General features: G+C 33.3%; 1 protein-coding gene across 3 annotated transcripts in view; it reads right to left on the bottom strand.

Annotated features, from left to right (window-relative positions):
* Positions 1-1,120: 1,120 nt before the first annotated feature.
* Positions 1,121-20,197, bottom strand: part of LOC143083507 (sulfotransferase 1B1-like) — a 75,143-nt gene continuing 56,066 nt past the window's right edge. The window contains exons 1-5 of one of the 3 annotated variants that reach the window (XM_076259765.1): positions 12,758-12,811; positions 11,641-11,838; positions 6,233-6,333; positions 2,868-3,030; positions 1,121-1,342 (exon numbers count right to left, since the gene is read on the bottom strand). In XM_076259765.1, the coding sequence (XP_076115880.1) occupies positions 1,233-1,342; positions 2,868-3,030; positions 6,233-6,333; positions 11,641-11,838; positions 12,758-12,764 (579 nt within the window). In that variant the 5' untranslated portion in view covers positions 12,765-12,811 and the 3' untranslated portion in view covers positions 1,121-1,232. Of the gene's footprint in view, positions 1,343-2,867; positions 3,031-6,232; positions 6,334-11,640; positions 11,839-12,757; positions 12,812-20,197 lie in introns of those variants that run through there. The other 2 variants (XM_076259763.1, XM_076259764.1) reach the window with 2 other exon arrangements.

A 20,197-nucleotide genomic window follows, 5' to 3' on the forward strand; every position in this document is an offset into this window, starting at 1 on the left:
GCATTCCAATGGGAACAAACTGTGCCCCTCTATTTGCCGACTTGTTTCTTTATTATTATGAGGCTGGCTTCATGGAGGAACTTCTTAAGAAAAAAGACAAGAAGTTAGCAACATCCTTTAACTCTACTTTCCGCTATATAGATGATGTTCTTTCACTAAATAATTCAAAATTTGGTGACTATGTGGAACGCATCTATCCCATCGAACTAGAGATTACGGATACTACAGATACAGTTAAGTCAGCCTCATATCTAGAAATTGACAATGAGGGTCGGTTAAAAAAACTTTACAACAAAAGAGATGATTTCAGCTTTCCAATTTCCTTTGTTATCTTTCGTCCTTCTTTATGAATAGTGGACTGATGGAATATTTTCAAAAACGTCAACTAGAAATTTATCCTCTTGAAATGTTTTCTGACAATTATCAGGATATCTTTACTCCTACTATTGTGGAATATTTACAATTCAAATTACATTTGCGCATGGCGAAACAAATTGGAAAACAAAATAAAACATAACACAGATTTGAGACCTTATCTTTTTTATAACGGACACAGATTTGCGAATGACGTCGCGATTGAAAATCGGACACAAATTTGAGGCCGAATCCTTTTTACGGACATAGATTAGCGATTGACGTCACGATGGGGCATAGATTTGAAAAACGGACACAGATTTGAGGTCGTACACAGATCTGAGGTTTACATATGTTATGATGGTATGATACTAAACCCCTCACGGGGAGGATTGTGCCTGATATTAATATGATGAAGACATAATTTTTCAATCAGTTTAATTGAAGTCCGGAGCTGGCATGTCAGTTAACTGCTAGTAGTCTGATGTTATTTATGTATTATTGTCATTTTGTTTATTTTCTTTGGTTACATCTTCTGACATCAGACTCGGACTTCTCTGGAGCTGCATTTTAATGTGCGTGTTGTTATGCGTTTACTTTTCTGCATTGGCTAGAGGTATAGGGGGAGGATTGAGATCTCACAAACATGTTTGATCCCGCCGCATTTTTGCGCCTGTCCCAAGTCACGAGCCTCTGGCCTTTGTTAGTCTTGCATTATTTCAACTTTTAGTTTCATGTGTACATTTGGAGTTTAGTATGGTGTTAATTATCACTGAACCAGTACATATTTTATTCAGAGCAGGTTGTACACAGTTGTTGCACAAATTTAAATATCCATTTGTAGTAACATAAAGATACACAGCCGGCCATTAACAGTGTTATTCAAAAGTGAGTTTGTATGTACTGTCTTTAAACCTTTCTGTATACTGTTCGTCAAAGCGCTCATTTTGTGCAACTGTAAAATAATTTTTCCAGTCTCCTATTTCTCCTGAAACATAGTAATTGTAAAATTATTTTTTCACTAACTGTGAGGATGCATTGGTATTTTTTTGTATGTCTTTATTACCGACAGATATGTTGTTAAGACGTAGGAATTTCAGGGGGAAAAATATGTTACACATTTAGTTCTCATAACATTGCTCTGGACAAATTCTTGAAGTTTAATTAAGGAACACATTAGGACAATTAAAGGTTAGCATGTATTGATGTGTCTTGAAATATTGACAGAAAGAAATAACAATGTCATAACCACTAAAGGATGTCATTACTGTTTGTATAATATCTTTAAATCATTCCTATAAACAAACGTATCAATTCATGTAATTGTTTACTTGATATAGGTAGTTTCTTATCGGATACACAATCCTACTTTTGGGAACAGGTTACACGTGCCTGCCCTTTTCTCTAATGTCCTATGAATTAAAAATCGCCTGACAATTTGAAAATAAGAATCGTGCATAATCATACGAGGACCTTACTTTAACCAAACATCACAGAAACAACTAGTAAATTCAGGATCTTTTGGAATCATAGATGAAGCCAATAATGAGTGGCCCGACTATTTACCTTACAGGATATTCATAGGCAAAACAACAAAAGAGAGAATCGTTTTTGCCCCCCTCCCAATACCTTAATTCCTTTAGAATTTTAGAATTAAAAAGATCTGAATGAAATGTATTGGTTTTTTTTATTAGAATAAGTTATTTTTCTTAAAACAATGTTAGACAATATATTTTGAAACAACTCATGCTTTATTTAAAACCTTCAAAACACGATGTTGTACCTTCATCATTATATTTTTGGCCGGACAAATAGCGAAAAATCGTAAAAATGCTATTTGTCCGGCTTGCCGGATGAATAGACATTTTTGACTATTTGTCCGGCTAGCCGGACGAATAGCCACTGCCTTTTTTTGTATTGTTAATTTTTACTCTTCCCAAACATGCATTATAACATAATTGCCACTGGACGTTAATCAACTAACCACTTTCAATAATATTTTGAAACTTCGATGTTTACCAAACTATTATACACCATGCATTTTATTATTCTACAACATGTTTCAGTTTTTGTCAACATTCTGCCATGAATCTGATAGTAGTTTACACTGCATATATATACACTTTGACAGTTTCATTTACGATCTAAAATCGTCATAGTTGTTTTTTTTTTTTTTTTGGGTTGCTCTTTCAATGTCATATCAATTGCACATCCTACCATTCTGCAGTATGTGTTAATAAACATAAAACATTCGCAGATTGACATGGCAGATTTTGCATGCAAAGAAAGAGTTTCTAACTTCTAACTGTGTCGACGCACCGCATCCAATTCTCTCAGTTGTTTTCGTTTATTAATCGATTTCTGAGATTTGAACTTCAAACGATTTTGATGTTTTCCATATAGTCTGATAGATGTTTTATGCATCATTTTACGGACAAGCACTAGCTAATAACGCATTTTTTATAAACAAAATAAGTTACTACAAAAGAGGTGTACTTTATAAAATATATTACCCTTTCGATAAATAAAGCCCTTTCCATCAAGTTCTTTCGTGGAATCTAACTTATGGTGTTGCATATTCTGGAAGGATGTTGCTTTAGCGATATCTTCTAAAGTTGATTCTGTGCATGGTATTTCTAAGAAATCAGCCAATCTCTTTAGCTCTCTTTCTGTATCCTTTATTAAAATTAAGCAACGCCTGAATCAGAGTTGAAACATTCATCCCCCTTCAGCCCCTGATTTATATACAGATGTTAGGCTATCTGATACGTCAACAATCGTTAAATGCATTAAAAATTAAGGTGCATAATGACAGTATTTGTTTCTTAAATTCTCTAGAGTTCTTGTATGCCTTTAATATGAAGAACTTCGTGCATTATCGTATACAAAGACATGTGCCATTAATAACAAATAAATATTAAATAATTACTATGCATTTTTAAAATAGACTAAGCCCACTGACCGTGTATTGAGATCACAACGCTCCTACTGACCGTCTATTTAAATCCCTACACTTCCATTGACCGTCTATTCATACCAAAACACTCCCACTGAAGGTATATTAAATATTCACGGTTCCCTTTAACCAGGAGCTAAGATGATTATCTATTTTCATCATTAATCTATTAAGGATGTACACCTCTAAGGAGCCAAAATTTCTAGAATTAAACTTCTTTCTTAACCAGCTGATTTTTGGTTTATATAACTGTAAAAATAACTGGTGAAGAAAAAAACATATGGTAGTGCTATCAACATACATTTGTTCCGCCAAAAAGATGTTTCATTAGAAATTTTGTTATAAACATTGTCATAATATCTGCTCTTGTTTGTTCAAATGTTCTATACGTCGTCTATTTATTCCGTTAGGAACATATACTGTAATATCTATTCCAGTGGAAATAATATTCTAGAATATTTTTTTCCATTTGAAACTTATATTTCTAGACAGTGCACTTTTGTTTTTGCTACGGCCACTTGAAAGTACCCAGTTTTGAAGATTTCCCCATTTTCATCATTTTTTACCCATTTTTGGGCTATTATCATGAAAAAAAATCACAGTTACACAATTAAACTTTTGTTCATACTTTCACCAAAAATAATTGGACCAAACTGAATAAATGTAACTTAAAAAAAACTGTAGGTATGTGTCAATATATAAAAGTTTTATAAAATCGTGTTGCTTTTTCGTGTCAAATTTACCATGATGTACATTTTGTGAAGATTTGTTTTTTTTTTCACAAAATAGCCAATTTCAAAAAGTACGTGCTGAAGGAATAAAATTTACGACAAACACAAGAAATAAAAATGTGTTTTTATCAATATCTCGATTTTGACATATTATGATATGTCTAAAAATAGGTAATTTAACCCTCCAAAAGAAATAAAAGTCAAAACCGGGACCCCCCCCCCCCCCCCCCCTTCCCATGAGGGGACATTTCGAACCAAAAAAAAGTTATGTGTTTTGTTGTTCTTGCAATTTATACAACTTTTTAGTTTAGTGTGTCCGTAACACTTAAAAAACAACTCTTTTGATAAAAAAAAAAGTGGAACATCACAAAATTGTACCTTGTACATCATAGGTAGGTGCTTGTACATTACCAATAACACGTAAATTCACGAGAATCCCAAGTGTTGTGTGCGTATTATACACATAACAAAAAAAGGCCAGACATGTAGCAGAAAAAATTCAAAACACCAAAAAACAATTGTTCGTAACCTTGAACAAGAACGTTTTTGAAGATGGTATTATGTGTTACTATATGCAACAAATGCAGACAACACTTTTATCCACCAATCCACCAACTGTTTAGATACTAGTGCTGACATTGTTACCACCGTCCCTGTACTGGTTCTTAAGTCATCAGAAAATAAAACAACACCACAGAACAAATCGTTCAAGCCAAAATACAATCCAGACACACTAGCTGTAAACAATACTGTCTTTGGCTTGAATTAAATGAGTAATTAAAATAAATCCAGCTAACCATTGTTTTTGTGAGTCTTAGGCGGGAGCCCGAACTGTGGGATGCTGTGTCCATGCAGCTACGATTTTGTAATACATGGGATATGCCAGACATACAGAATATCAAACCAAAACAAACATATATTCCGCTGCATTTAAAGATGATAGTATAGACATTGAAACAGAGACCGATCTTGAATCGGATTAGCTGATTTATATCACATTATTAGACTATTTAATGTGTTTTGTATTTATATTCAACCCCCGGTTTTTTTTATCATTTTGTTAGTTTTAAGTTAAACAAAGCTATGAAATACATGTAGGCTACAAATCACCTACCAACATTAAACGCTAACTGAAGCAACATGAGTTTTTTTAATATAAAACTAATTTTAAGTATCCATTAGTTGATAATTCATATCTTAATGCTCTTCAGGGGCGTTAAAAAATAAAATCAATGTCGGTTTTGATAAACCAAAAAAATAATAGTCTTGGACTTGTTTATTGTATGAAAATAGATGATGTGACGTATTTTCATGTACTTTATTAATATTTATCAGGTTATTTGAAAACATGATTTATCTACTTAATCAAATGAAGAAAAAAATCAGGGAATATTTGCCCTACCTCTTTTTTTTTTAAACAAAAAGCATATCATTTCAACTTCTTTGTTATAAATGATTGAAAAAATACATATCTAAGAAATTTGAAACGAAAAAAATGATATGGGAGGTACATGTGTCTGGTGAAATCATTTCTTGTATCCCGCTCTAATTTTCTCAACATTTTGACTAATGCGATTGACTTCATTGGTTATAAAATTTGAAACTTTATTACTCAAAAACCACTTCTGTAAATACACAATTTTTTTCTCTCACATATTTAAGTTTGATTATAATATTTTGTTTAATTTACTGATATTTTCCACTTGTATCACATGTTTTGGAAATAATTCCAGACCGAGATTTCAACGAGACATAGGTGATGATACATGTTAGTGTAATTTAACTGGTTTGAAAAAAACGACGGTTAAATTGGCGCGAACGCAATGACATGGCTTCAACATGTTCAATACGATTGTCATATCGATATATGGTCCACTGTGCGAGCCAATACATGCAACCGTTACACAAAATTAAAACTAGGCAATTAATTATGAATAAACGAAGATTTAAATATACGTCAAGAAGACAGAAATTCAACAAAAAAAAAAACAACATACCAATAGACAAGACGGTTTTATTTGTTTTCAATGTTTTCGATGAATATTGATTTCATTTAATTCTGTCGTTAAAGAATTAAAACAATTATATACCTTTTCTGTGGTGTAAAAAAGGGAAACAATTTGGTAAGATAATTTGTTTAAAACTGTTATATTGAAAATAAAACAGAGGATTAAAGTTATCGCATAGAAACCTTTTTCATTTCTTCATAATAGCATGTAAATATTATGCCAGGATAGTCTTTCTCTGCTCTTTCCATTTCTTTCTCATAATTGTACCATGATCCATAGAGACCTTCAAGTAACAATGTTAAAGCATTATGCATGTCTAATGGTAAGAAACTGAAATAGTCTTACACAAAAAAAGTGAGAAAAAGACATATAAAAAAAAGGACAGACAACAACAAGAAAAAAAAAGAAAAAGACTGAACAAAAATCAACAATACCGAAGGCATTTTACAAAATTAAAAAATAGCGCCAAATGAAACCCAATAAAATATCAAGGATTACCTCATTCGACTGCGGGAGGATCAACTGTTGCTTAAATAGTTCTCTACGAGAATAAGACATTAGCTAAAAAAGGATTACTTGCAAACCGAAAAAAATTTTTTTTAATGTATTTTACATTTTTTATTTTTGTAAATTGTAAAAAAAAAACATAGTTCAGGAGGGAACTTCAAATGAATAAATGAAATGATGCATTTTGTTTAAATTTAATATTGTAAATTTGATTGACTTAACTGTTTACCAATGAAATTAGTAACAAACCATTGATATAATAAACAGTTACTACGTGATATCAAACAAAATATAATATCACTACAACCGATCACGGAATACTGAATTCAAAAGGAAGAGGAACGCCTCTGCGGTTTTGTGGAAGCGTTCTCGTCTCGGGTGTAGGATTTCGTAGGTTCAAACACTGCCGGATCATCTTAAGGACTTGAACATTGGAATTTACTGGTTCTCCGCTAAGCATACAACGACTAGTGCGCTCGGAGTCATAATGATGTGTCCGGGTAGGGTGATGTCTTTCTGAGGACAGTAACCTGATAAGCTAAAGTACGTTTGCTTAACAAAATGTCGTGTCAGCGTGTCGATCTTGTAAAAAGCAGGGTTATGAACAGATATATCATGATATGGAGGGGTATTTTCGAAAAATACCAGTCAAGAGACTGTGAAATTTCCCGAGCCGCTAGACGGGGGAAAATTGGTCCCAAGGCTGGTATTTTTCACAATTACCCCGATATAACATGATCTTTCTGTTTAATTACACCGAATAGGTTTTGATTGAATCCCTCTGTAGAGGTGAAAGGAAATCATTTTTTACTAGAAAGCTGTTATCCACAAACATGTTTATGCATACTTTTGAGTAGAAACTATCATAGTACCGCGGGAATTATACATGTACTTATACGCGTTAGCGCTGTCTTAATGTAACGTCATGATATATATGACGTAAACATCATGTCATTCCATCATGACTGTAATCATTCATTTGTAACGACTTTTTTTGCTTTATATACACAACGCATTCTTCAATAGACAATCACGAGATTGGTGCCGTGCAGTCGTTTTGTCTGACATTTTTGTTTACAGCTTTCGGATTACCTCTATCAATCAAATCATGTTTCCTTGATAATCGGGATAAGGTGAGAAAGGTTCCGAATAAATTGGGCGGGAGGACGCTCGTGAGGGTAAAAAAAGATATCCAAAATGGCAAATACCACGGCATAGAGGGGGATTTGAGGTATATTCATCGGCAGTGGAGAAAAACAGGCAAATTCGTTTGAAATAAGGAAACAAGTTAGAATATGTGAAAAAAAAACATTAGCTAACAACCAATCAAAATCCGGCATTTTTATAAGAGGTGTAATTAATATTCATAGCACATGATCCTGTTCGCGTCCTGAAAATACATATAATTAGCCACTGGACGTTAAACAGCCATCCATCACAACAAAAAGAAGGGGTTAAAATTTGACAAATAAAAGAATGACCGTCACCTTATGTATATGATAGCAATTATGACATTATTTTTTTTTTTTTGATACGGCGACCAAAATAGTTGAACTATTAACATCTTTGTGTGGTATATACCAGGAACATATATATAATTTATATATATGTTTCCAGTATATACATAATTTTATTCGGTCAATATTATACATATTTGTGTTGTTGCAGTAGCTATATAGGGTGAAAAGGGGAACATTCAGAATTTAACCAAATTTGCTTTATTTCACAGATTTTAAAGAAATTAACTCAAATATGAAGTTTTATAAATATTTAATGAAGATTGATAGAATTCTGGGCCTTAAATATGATGACTCAGCATAAATTCACAGTTTACAGTATGCATAGTTTACATATATATAAAGTCCTGGATATAAAATTAATTCATGATATTTGCATATTTGTAAGATAAATTGTTAAGAAGACTTAGTGCTTATGTTCCAGACCGTATGAGTATTTGGACCGTATGCGTACTTTTTCAAAATACGCATACGGTCGGACCGTACGCGTACGGTCCTACTAATAATAAGAAGATGATCAAGTTTATCAGATACAAATGTAAATAACAGATAAAAAAATCGTATATCTCAAATTAATATAAAAAGTTCAATTGATATTGAAATGAAAACTTAATATTCTAACTTTTTAAAAAGGTCACGCTAGTTTAATCTGTTAATCTCCTGTAATTAGCATGTCAGTAATTAATTAAAGGCCAGTATGCTCATTGAAATTGAGGCTAACGGATGTAAACAAAACGTACAAGGACAATTGTTTTATAATATTTGTGAACTTTAAAAAAAAATGCATATGCAAAGGAACATGAATGGACCGCAAACATGTAAATGTAAATTAATAAAAAAACATAACATTCCTTGTGGTAGTTAGTGACAACTGGAGCGAGAGTACAAAAATGGAGATATAGAATTAAACAAACATTTAATTTCAATTGTACGCTTATTCACTTACCCATCTGATGTAAAAATAGCATCATGGAGAACTAAAGCTACACATTTTTGGTTATTGTTTATTTTTTTTTAATTTAACCCATATAATACCAAAACATGTATGGTCAGCTGGACCGTACGAGTATACGTATACGGTCCGGACCGTACGGGTACGGTCCAAATACTCGTATGGTCTGGAACACTTATATACATTTGTATATACTCTTCGCAGTCATTGAAACTCATAGATGATCATAGAATATTATTTATGGGATGTATGTGTCCTTTCGATAACCCATAAAGTAAGCCGCAACGCCTAAATCTGTTTTTGTCACCATGGCATAACACATACATGTACAAGCTAGAAAAACAAAATATCTTAACAAAACTTACAATAGTGTGTTCTATTCTGAATATGTACTAAATATTCCAAATTGCTAGAAACAGCAGAAGGATTTAGGAAATTTGAGGCCCCAGGGGCAAAAACATAGAAAATTGCCTACCCTCTGGGTCATAAAACAAATAATTTAACTTGTAAATGCTATTATTTTATGATTTTAAAGTTCTAGATATAGAAAACAATAACTATGCTTGGTAGTAATGCAAAAATCAGATGTTAGCAGTCTTTTCTGTAACATTTTAAGTAAATTTATATCTCAGACTGATATCTGCATACATACAACTATTGCAAATATGGCTTTGTTTGAACACTTCTAGTTTATATATTAGCTAAATTGTGTCATATATATGGTTACAGATGATACTGTTGTGATAAGAAGTAACTTACATTTTTCAGACATCCATATTTCGAAAAAAATCATCCCAGGATCCTTTAAAATCTAGATGAGGCATTTTCTTAAAGTGATGATAAAAGGAAACACAGACATCCTTAGGGTTTCTAATCATGTGAATAATCTTGCATCCATTTTCGATATGTTTCTTTGGTAGATATTTAAATGAGCAGTGGGTGTTGAGTAACCTTGGTGATTGCAGTTTATCTAGAACTGTGAGATCAGAAATAATTTCTATAATCGTCGAAACTTTGTTTTGGGTATCCAGTTCTGTCTTGTTTCGAAGCAACATGTTGCTTATTTCATAAATCCAATGCGTTCCTTTAATTACAACACACATATAAAAAATATAAAAAATGGTATCCGTACTTACGGCAAGCCGCTTTGCTATTCATTCATACTTCAAGACATCTAATTAACTTTATTAGATATCTCATATAGTTTATAAGATATCTTATAAAACATATCTTATGAATTATATGAGATATCTTATGAACTATATGAGATATCTTAAAAACTACATACGATATCTTATAAAGTATATGATTTATCTTATAAAGTATATAAGACATCTTATATAAAAAATGTTATAAAAAATATTATAAAAGATATCGTATGTATATATTATATAAGATATCTTATATATCATATGATATATGTTGCAGTTAGAATAGATAGTAAAACGGCTTGCCATACGTACTACAAGTATATAGGACTCAATATAGAAATAAGGAGATTTCAAATTCAAGTTGGTATGATTGCCAACGAGACAACTATCTACCAGAGTTCAAAAGATGTAGATATATATAATCAGTTATAAGTCACCGTAAGGCTTTCAAAAATGAGCAAAACCAATACCGTCAGCTATGTAAGGTCCAGAATGACAAAATGTGATATTTTACTTAAGGTGTACTTTATCGGAGTAGTATATATGTCATTATGTTTTATTATACTAAAATTGAGAATTGAAATGAGGAATATATCAAAGAGACAACAACCCGACCAAAGAGCAGACAACAGCTGAAGGCCACCAATGGGTCTTCAACGCATCGAGAAAATCCCACACCCGGAGATGGTCCTCAGCTGGCCCCTTAATAAAAGTGTGCACTAGTTCAGTGACAACTGACGTCACACTAGTAAACTCCAAAACATATATAGATGAACTAAAATTAAAAAAAACATACAAGACTAACAAAGGCCAGAGGCTCCTGAGATCGGACAGGCGCAAAAATGCGGCGGGGTTAAACATGTTTGTGAGATATCAACCCTCCCCCTATATATCTAGCCAATGTAGAATAAAGAAATACATATCAATACGCACAGTAAAACTCAGTTTAAAAGAAGTCCGAGTCCGATTTTAGAATAAATAACAAAAGAAACTAAGCAAATTGACAATGATACATACATTAACAAAGGACTACTAGCAGTTACTGACATGCCAGCTTCAGACCTCAATTAAACTGATTGAAAGATTATGTCTTTTGAAGTTAAATGGTTGCTCCCTAAGTAATAATGATACTACAAATTTAATTTGTTAACATAGAGCTATCAAATTGGATTGTGTAGTTGACACGTAGGTGAGGGTCTGGATGGGGTCGTTCATTTCTGTAGTCTGTGATTTGTTATGTAATTGTTCTCTATTCTATATATAGTTTGCCTATTATTCTCTAGTCTTTATATTTTAGTATCCCATTATTCTCTATTCTTGATTTTTTTGCCATATTTTCTCTTTCTCTTTATATTTGTTTTCCATTTTTCTGTAGATTTGGACCATTCGTCTATATTCTGTAAATCTCATCCATACCTTCATTATCCTTATTATCTTGAATTGTAACATACTATTGATATTACCTGATTTTGGATATGTGCAAATCATCAAATCTGATTCTCTGGACTGAACGTGAAGTATGTCTTGTAAAGCCTTCTCCGCCCCTTTTTCTCTGAAAGAAGGTGTAGGTTGATAACGAATTCCCTCGAACTCTGGAAATGAACCCGGTTTCGTCACCTTCATCAGTTCTCCAATTTTTTCTATATTCATCTTTACATATACTTAAACAAACAAAAATAATTGGTTACTCGTGGGGTCAGTTGAATTTGTAGATAGTTTTGCATTCATGTAATTTGAATAAGAGTTATTTCGCTGTTTCGTCATGTTTCAGGTTTAGTTACATAAATTCCTTCATACATGTGTACAGGTACATGTAAATCAAAACACATAAACGTGTTATACTGACTATTAGTCCGTAATTTGCTATCATTCTAACCAAAAGTTATCTAGAAATATCTCGAATTACAAGACACGCAGAAACAAAAGACCTACTATTTCCAACTCAGGACGAGAATGACTTCAATATATGATGGTTAGGTCGGCGTTTTTTTTTCTACCATGTTTTGGTATTCTTCTGAATTGCCCGTTTTTTATATTTATGTTTAGTTAATTTTAATTAACTCTTAAAGCGTAGGGTACAGCCTCCGTGGTCTCCTGGTAGCGTGTTCGCCTCGAGTGCGGGAAGTCGTTGGTTCGAATCCCGAGCGGGTCAAACCATAGACTTTAAAATTAATATTTGATTCTTCTCCGCTAAGCACGTGACATTAAGGAGTAAGAGCAAAGAATAATGTGTCCTGGTAAGGTAACATGTCTTCCTGCGGACTGTTACCTTGTGAACTAGCAAGTTAAAAATCCGCCTCAACGTGTCGGTCTAATACAAAGCAGGGTTATTATTCAACATGTTCTCGTCTTGAATATGCATATTAATTTGCCGCTGGACGTAAAGGATCACTATCTTAAAGCGTCGATTACCTTGATCTCACTTTTAACAGTAATGCTGCATAATTTTGTTTTACTGATTTATTGATTTTTTTAAATGTATAAAGTGTAACTTGCAAATTCATAATTAATACAAATGTTCATTGCAATAATTTATGTAAATAAATGTTATTAATATGATTCAGTAAACATGATACTTACTTGACATACACCTCAAACGGATTTGACTTAATCTCACTATGCTCAATCTTTGTATTAGATAAAATACAAAGGTAACAAAGAAACAGGCCGGTAACAACCGTTGCCGGATAGTTTTTCTGCACGAGTAGTCAGGTCAAGGTCCGAGGCGATAGCCGAGGACTTTGACCTGACTACAAGTGCAGAAAAACTATTCGGCTGGTTGTTACCGGCCTGTTTCTTTTGTTACTTTTGTTTTTTATCTGACTTGTACGACGTTTCAAGTAATAATACGTTAAGGGCATACGATACAGTTTTGAACCTGTATTTACAAGTTCATGAAAATTTGCATATAGGCTATTTTTTACCTGATTAAATCAAATATGTAAAAAAAAATATACCTTCATGAACTACTTTTTGAGTTAAATGAGGTCGAAATTTTGTATATTTGCTCAAAATTCATATTTGTGGCCGTATTTTCTTTTTCGAAAGAAAGACATAACTTTTTTGTTATAAAAGATACACACAAACTGTTTTTTGTTAAATAATCAGCAATGTCTCTACTTTATAAGTATTCTAAACAAATATACAATTTTTATTCAGAAATAACTCATATTTATCAAATGTTCCTGATTTGAGGAAAAACGTCATTTTTTGCTCCATGTTTATCAAAATCAAAAAAATGTCTCTATTTACAGCTTTATAAAATTTGGGTCAAATAATCTCCTTACAAAATGGAACAAATTGCCGTTTTGAAAAATGGGGGTCCATGAACTCATTTTCAAGATATTTATTAAAAACTGCAGAAAAATACAGCTTTTCCGACTGTGTCACGTTGTGGCGGGATTGAACGTAACGTTTGTTGCTCAATCAGGAAGTGGTGACGTTATCTTTCCTACGTTATTTCTACCGGTAAAAGACTCCGTGTAAAATCAATAAATGATTCTCCTTCGAACTATACAATGCTTCGTCTTGTAATATGTAATTGTCATCCAAGAATTTGACCTTTTGTTTTATGTTGCAATTATATATAAAACGATACACCAAAAACATTAAAATTTTGAAATATTGTTTTTAAATGAAATGCAATAAAAAAATAAAATGATAGGATGTCGCCGTCCATCTGTTTCGTTTGTTCTGGTTGACTTGTCATCAACAGAATTTAACATGCATATATGGCGATTTATAATTTATTTTCCAATATAATTGAATGTTTGTTTTTTTTTATGTTAAAGTTCAGTGAGCAGTGTCAGCGAAATATCTTACATTTCATAAATATATATATTTTTTATGAATAAGAAAATGTGGTATAACAAATATGTCCTCCACGACTAAAGTATCAATCAATACAAATATTTGCAGTTTACGCCTGTCCCAAGTCAGGAGCATCTGGTCTTTGTTAGTCGTGTATGTTTGTTTTTAAATTTCAATTTCTTTTGTATAATTCTGAAATTAGTATTACGTCAATTATCACTGAACTAGTATACATGTTCGTTTAGGGCCAGATGTAGGACTCCTCCGTGTGCGGGAGTTTCCCACTGCATTGCTGTCTGTTCTATGGTCGGGTTTGTTGTCTCTTTGACACTTTTCCCATTACCATTCTCAAAGTTCTATACAATGGATTTTTTAAAATATGCTCCCATTCTCAAAATGTTACAGATGCATATCAAGGTATGCGTAAGCAGGGGCGGATCGATCCATATTAAAAAGGGGGGTCCCAACCCAAAGTAAAGGGGGGTTCCAACTATATGCTCCCATTCAAATGCATTGATCGTCTAAAACAGGGGGGTCTGAACCCCCGGACCCTCCCCTTGGATCCGCCAATGGTAAGCGTTTGGCTGTGTCATGGTACAAGCGATATTCTCATTTCTCCTCGTATATAAGTTAAATTATGTTATCAGAACAAGATTGAAGAAGCTTTTCAATTGCAGAGTGACGTTTTTAACAAGGATGTGTCTTTCATGATTACCTGTCAACTCAGTATCCCGTGTTTTGATGCATACATGTAGCAAAATTGTCTGGTTTGCTTTCTTTTCTTTACAATCCCATTTACATAAGACAACAAGAATTGATATATTTCTTTTCGTGATTGTGGGTTTTTTTTTCATATGTTAACCTCTTATTTCATATGTGAATGTGACAAGTTATCTTTAAGTTAAAGAAAAATAATGTGTCGTATTGTATTGTCTTGTATTGTATAATATACATGATATAACTAGACTGAGTGAACAGTCGGGTTTCTGTACCGTCAATTTCAAGCCGTGACGACAAGAATGTAAAAAACAAGAATGTGTCCATAGTGCAAGGATGCCCTCATCCCACAACCATTTGCTATGTTCAGTGGACCATAAAATGGGGTCAAACTCTAATTGTGCATTAAAATTAGAAAAACAAGAGTGCACACGCTAAAATGTCTCGCCTTCTTTTCTTATCATTGATATTATGTTGATAGTTTAAATGTAAAGCTTTATTACAACTGTCACACAAACTAACCAAGAAAATTAAACATTGACCAATGAACCATGAAATGAGGCAGGCATGTACGGCTGACCTATTGCTTAACGTTTATAAAAACAGACCAAAACACAAAAACGTAACACTAAGCAATGAACCGTGAAAATGAGTTCAAGGTCAAATAAAACTTGCGTGACTGACAAATAGATCATGAAATAGTTGCATACACCAAATATAGTTGACCTATTGCAATAAGTATTAGAAAAAAAGACCAAAACTCAAAAAATTAACTTTGACCACTGTCCACGAAAATACGGTCACTGTCAGATGACACCTGCCAGCTATACATGTAAACCTTTCAATCATTCCATACACCAAATACAGTAGACCCATCGCATACAGTAAAAGAAAACCAGACCAAAACACAAAAATTTAACTAACCACTGAATCATGAACATGAGGTCAAGAGGTCAGATGACACCTTGCAGTTGAACATGTACACCGTACATTCCTTCCAAACTCCGAATATACTAGACCTATTGCTTATAGTATCTGAGATATGGACTTGACCACCAAAACTTAACCTTGTTCTCTGATCCCTGAAATGAGGTCGAGGTCAAGTGGAAGCTGTCTGGCGGGCATGAGGATATTGCAATGTACGCACATACCAAATATAGTTATCCTATTACTTATAATAAGAAAGAATTTAACATTACAAAAAAACTTAACATTTTTCAAGTAGTCACTCAACCATGAAAATGAGGTCGAGGACATTGGACATGTGACTGATGGAAACTTCGTACGCGTAATGTTCACCAGTACTCAAAACCCTCCTTCCTTGATGGGTGCATTTTACATAGACAAATAAAATCGTATAATATAATCAAAATGAGGATGTTAATTTGATGTATGCCTTTTTATGCTTCTTCGTTACATTTGTTGTTTTTATAGTGATTAAGATGATAACACAATGTTGACTGCTGTACCCCTATTTTTGACATTTTTACCTATTGTGTCTGTTTGTTTTGTTCACGCATCGGTGACAATATAATGGAATTTGATGCGACTGTCATACAAGTGAGAGGTTTAGCTAGCTATAAAACCAGGTTCAATCCACCATTTTCTACATTTGAAAATGCCTGTACCAAGTCAGGAATATGACAGTTCTTGTCCATTCATTTTTGATGCGTTTTGTTATTTGATTTTGCCATGTGATTATGGACTTTCCGAATTGATTTTCCTCTGAGTTCAGTATTTTTGTGATTTTACTTTTTTCGTAACATGAGGCATCCATATTCAAAGTATGAAGCATCCAGGATATGTGTTTTCAGATTCTAGTTGATTGGAATTCATTTTCAACAAAAACTACCCTGACCAAAAATTTTAACCTGAAGCAGGACACAAGGACAGACGCAGAGACCAGAAAAGATAATCACAATCGCATAAAATGGATCATAGTTACAAAAAAGTGTGTTTTCTTTACGGATAAACAAGAGTGATAGGGATCATAATTGACCCTTCCAATTCACAAATCTTAAAGAAATTTAAAAGCACGCATATATATATACTATATCACATTTACTATATCACATTATATATCTATTATAAGTGTATTCTCTGTTCATATCTAAGTCGTGAAATATCTCAATAATTTGTCGATTACAGATTTGTTTTTGGTAACACGCGGTTTTTCGTCTAGTCTCTTTTCAAGTAACAAACTTTTCAGGCCCTCTGATCCATTTCTTTCATAGGCAAACATCAAATGAGAAAACTGTAATCCAGATTCTGCCATCCTATGAACAATTCCTGAAGACGCAAATTTTCCAATTTTCAAGTTGTCAAAAGTCGTAATGTTTTTCTTTGTTTCTAGCGAAAAGTTTGACTGCTTGATAAATGATTGTGTTGTAAATGAATATTTACAAATTAAAGAAGCCCCCACCCACTTCCGACTTGATAATGATACTTTCCAAAGATAAGACATCATTTATTGCATTGTGGGCAATGTAGTCATTTTCTAGTAAGTGTTTATGAAGCGACTCTTGGGTATAACTATCTAGTGAATACATATTCTTAAATAACGGCAATGTATCTGAAAAACCAATAACACATTCCCGAAAAGCATTAAAACAACTATATTGGGAAATGTTAAAAATCAACCGTTTGGCATCAAATGTTTTGCAATTATGAGCAACAAGTAAAACTGGTGATTGAGTGTCAAGCCACAACACAAAGCTCTGAAATGCCGCTTCTGGTATAGACGCTGACACTGGATTTCCATTGTAATATAATATTGAACCTCCACTTGAAAGGCCAGTCACTGCTGTAGTTGCCGTAGATATTGGTTTTGTTGGTTGAACATAGGTGTTAAAATCAGATTTTGTTGATTTTGCAGCAATTTGAAGGATACAACAATCGTCATTAAGTGAGCTTGTTTCCAAATCAAATACAACGACTGTACCTTCAAATAACTCAATTTTGTCTAGTTCAGGCTTGTATTTAACATAAGGAATTTCTGTACATTCACTTATATTGTGTAGGCAAATATCTGTTTTGTATGTATCACCCTCTTTCTTTTCAAGAGTTGCCTGCTTAACTGTTTTATTCAGTGTATGATCAAGTTTTCTCCTTTTCACATCCGGTTTACCTGAATATGATAACTGCCTATTACGCTCTGTCTGTAACTCCCTTGCATGCTTAATGGTAACTTTATTTGGCGACAGTCCAGCCTTTGTGTTTACCTCCGATAAGTAAGTATATCCCAAATTTTTCTGTGATACCGATGCACTGGTCCGAATACAAAGTGCCTCACTGCTGCTGTAACATATACGTTTTGGAGCTTTTGACCCATAAATGTTATGTAGAGATTCGACCTCTTTAGTTGAACCGCATGGTGCTAATTTGTGTGCATTGTTGGCCATTGTTTTAAAAATTATACATAAATCTTTGTATAGATCATCCCCAGACAGACATTTGCCATTAGGTAGAGATTTATACTTGTGGTTTTCCGACGCTCTACACCACGATCCACAATTTTCATGTATGCCAAAGGAGTGGGGCACGATTGCTAAAATATTTTGCCTCAAATGTTCCTTATCGTTCTTGTTTTGTTTAACTGCATAGCTAAAGCAACGCTTAAAGTAACCAATAACATCTTTTGAAAAAACCTTGTGCTTTTTTTGAAGTGTATACAGAGCATTAGATACGGACTTGGTAGAGTGATTAATGTCGCTCCATTTTTCAACATCATGACCAAGAGCTTGTTTAACCTTTGAAATTGTAGATGCGTCATCGTCCATAATTAGAGTATCAACTTGAAGTCCAGTGGTTTCTTCCAGTATTTTCAAAAGTCTCGCAGCCGTGTCAGCCTCCATTGCCTTTGCACTTTTGTCCCAATTACGTGGACAATCATGCAGGTTTGGTTCCTTTCTTGACGTTGAAGCAGTGTCACATATATATTCTACAAAGAGTGCTGCAAACCTTAAAACCCATAACTTTGCCTGTGTGTTGACCCAAAATGGAGCCAATTCCTGATGGACTATTGTATGATCTCCCCGACCCTCTTTTTTGCCAGCACATGTCATATTTAACTTTTAAACCTTCTGGTGTGGCTGCTTCTTCTTGTGGGATGCTCTTACTAAAAATAAATAGGAAAAACTATGGGTTGCAGAAGTGATGTATAATCTATAAAATAACATTTGCATAATACAAAATTAGGTATTTTTTTTATTAATAAAACTAATTATTTAATTATAATACAAAATACCAGTACTTTTCACGGTAAAAAAAATAATAGCAGCATTCAAGAATAAACCCGGAATAAAAAGATGAAAAAAAACTAACACTGCAAAACAAGTATTGAAAAAATACATTTTAATGTAGGATAGTAGAAGCATCATCAAGTGTGTCATACAGTTACAACAGTATTAACTTCAAAAAGTTATAAAATGTTTTTGTTTTGATCTTTTAAACTTTTTATAAGTGTCTTTCAGAACTGTCGACTTCAGTCTGAAAGTTTAATTAGGTCATTCTATGGTCTATAGAACAAAGAAATTGTTTAGTCCTAGTCACGACTTTAGTTTACGATGACACGATTAACGAGTGTACCCGTGAAAGCGCTAACGAGGCCATTTTCCAAAAAGAAATTAAGTCTAAACTACATAACTCTTTGAAAACAGTTGTTCGCCCACCATTTAAAAACTTGTTCGAGATACTGCTGACAAAAACCTATTTTATAAATTTAAGAAAATCGTGAAATAGATGAACTAGATCATTTTCCCAAAATGTTGTATTTCCCAGGGGCATAACTCAATCGGCAAACAATTTGTTAAAGTTTAATGGAATAGGACAAGGATTGTACCTGTGATATCGGTTACAAGACCAGACACACGTACACACGATAAAAAAAAACTAAGCACGGACACGTATAAAGAAACAATTTTAAGTGTTTGGTATTCTATTAAGCATGATTGAAATTTGTACAGGACTAAAAAAATCAAAGTACTGAAGTACTGAATATCGCAAGTTCTTGTTTATGGTCACCAGCACTTGTCTCAGGAAAAAATCATATCTCTAATGAGGTTAATGTACAGATAAAAAAGTATTCTTAGACATGTTCATGCGTAGATGATAAAGTAATGACAGGGAATTCAACCATCATCGTAATACGTATGAATTATACTCTAGTGATACGATTAAGTTAACTCTGGTTTGTTGTTATATATGTTACCTTTATATATGTATATTACAGTTACATGTATGTTAATTCCTTTGCTATCAATCTATTCCACTATATTTACAATGCTGCAGTGCAAAGCGCATGGTCTACTGTCACAGTAATAATTCGATTATTCTAATAGATTTGATTTGAGTATGCATTCATACATCCTCGCACAACGTGTGATCTCCTATATAAAGTTATCGGTCATTGAGGGAGAGCAAGGGTGGATTGACGGGTTCGCGATCGCAATATTAGGTATGTCACACATGTACCGCAAGAGACTTTAGCTAATA

The sequence above is a fragment of the Mytilus galloprovincialis genome, chromosome 7 (genome assembly GCF_965363235.1).
Source record: "Mytilus galloprovincialis chromosome 7, xbMytGall1.hap1.1, whole genome shotgun sequence".
Lineage (NCBI taxonomy): Eukaryota > Metazoa > Mollusca > Bivalvia > Mytilida > Mytilidae > Mytilus > Mytilus galloprovincialis.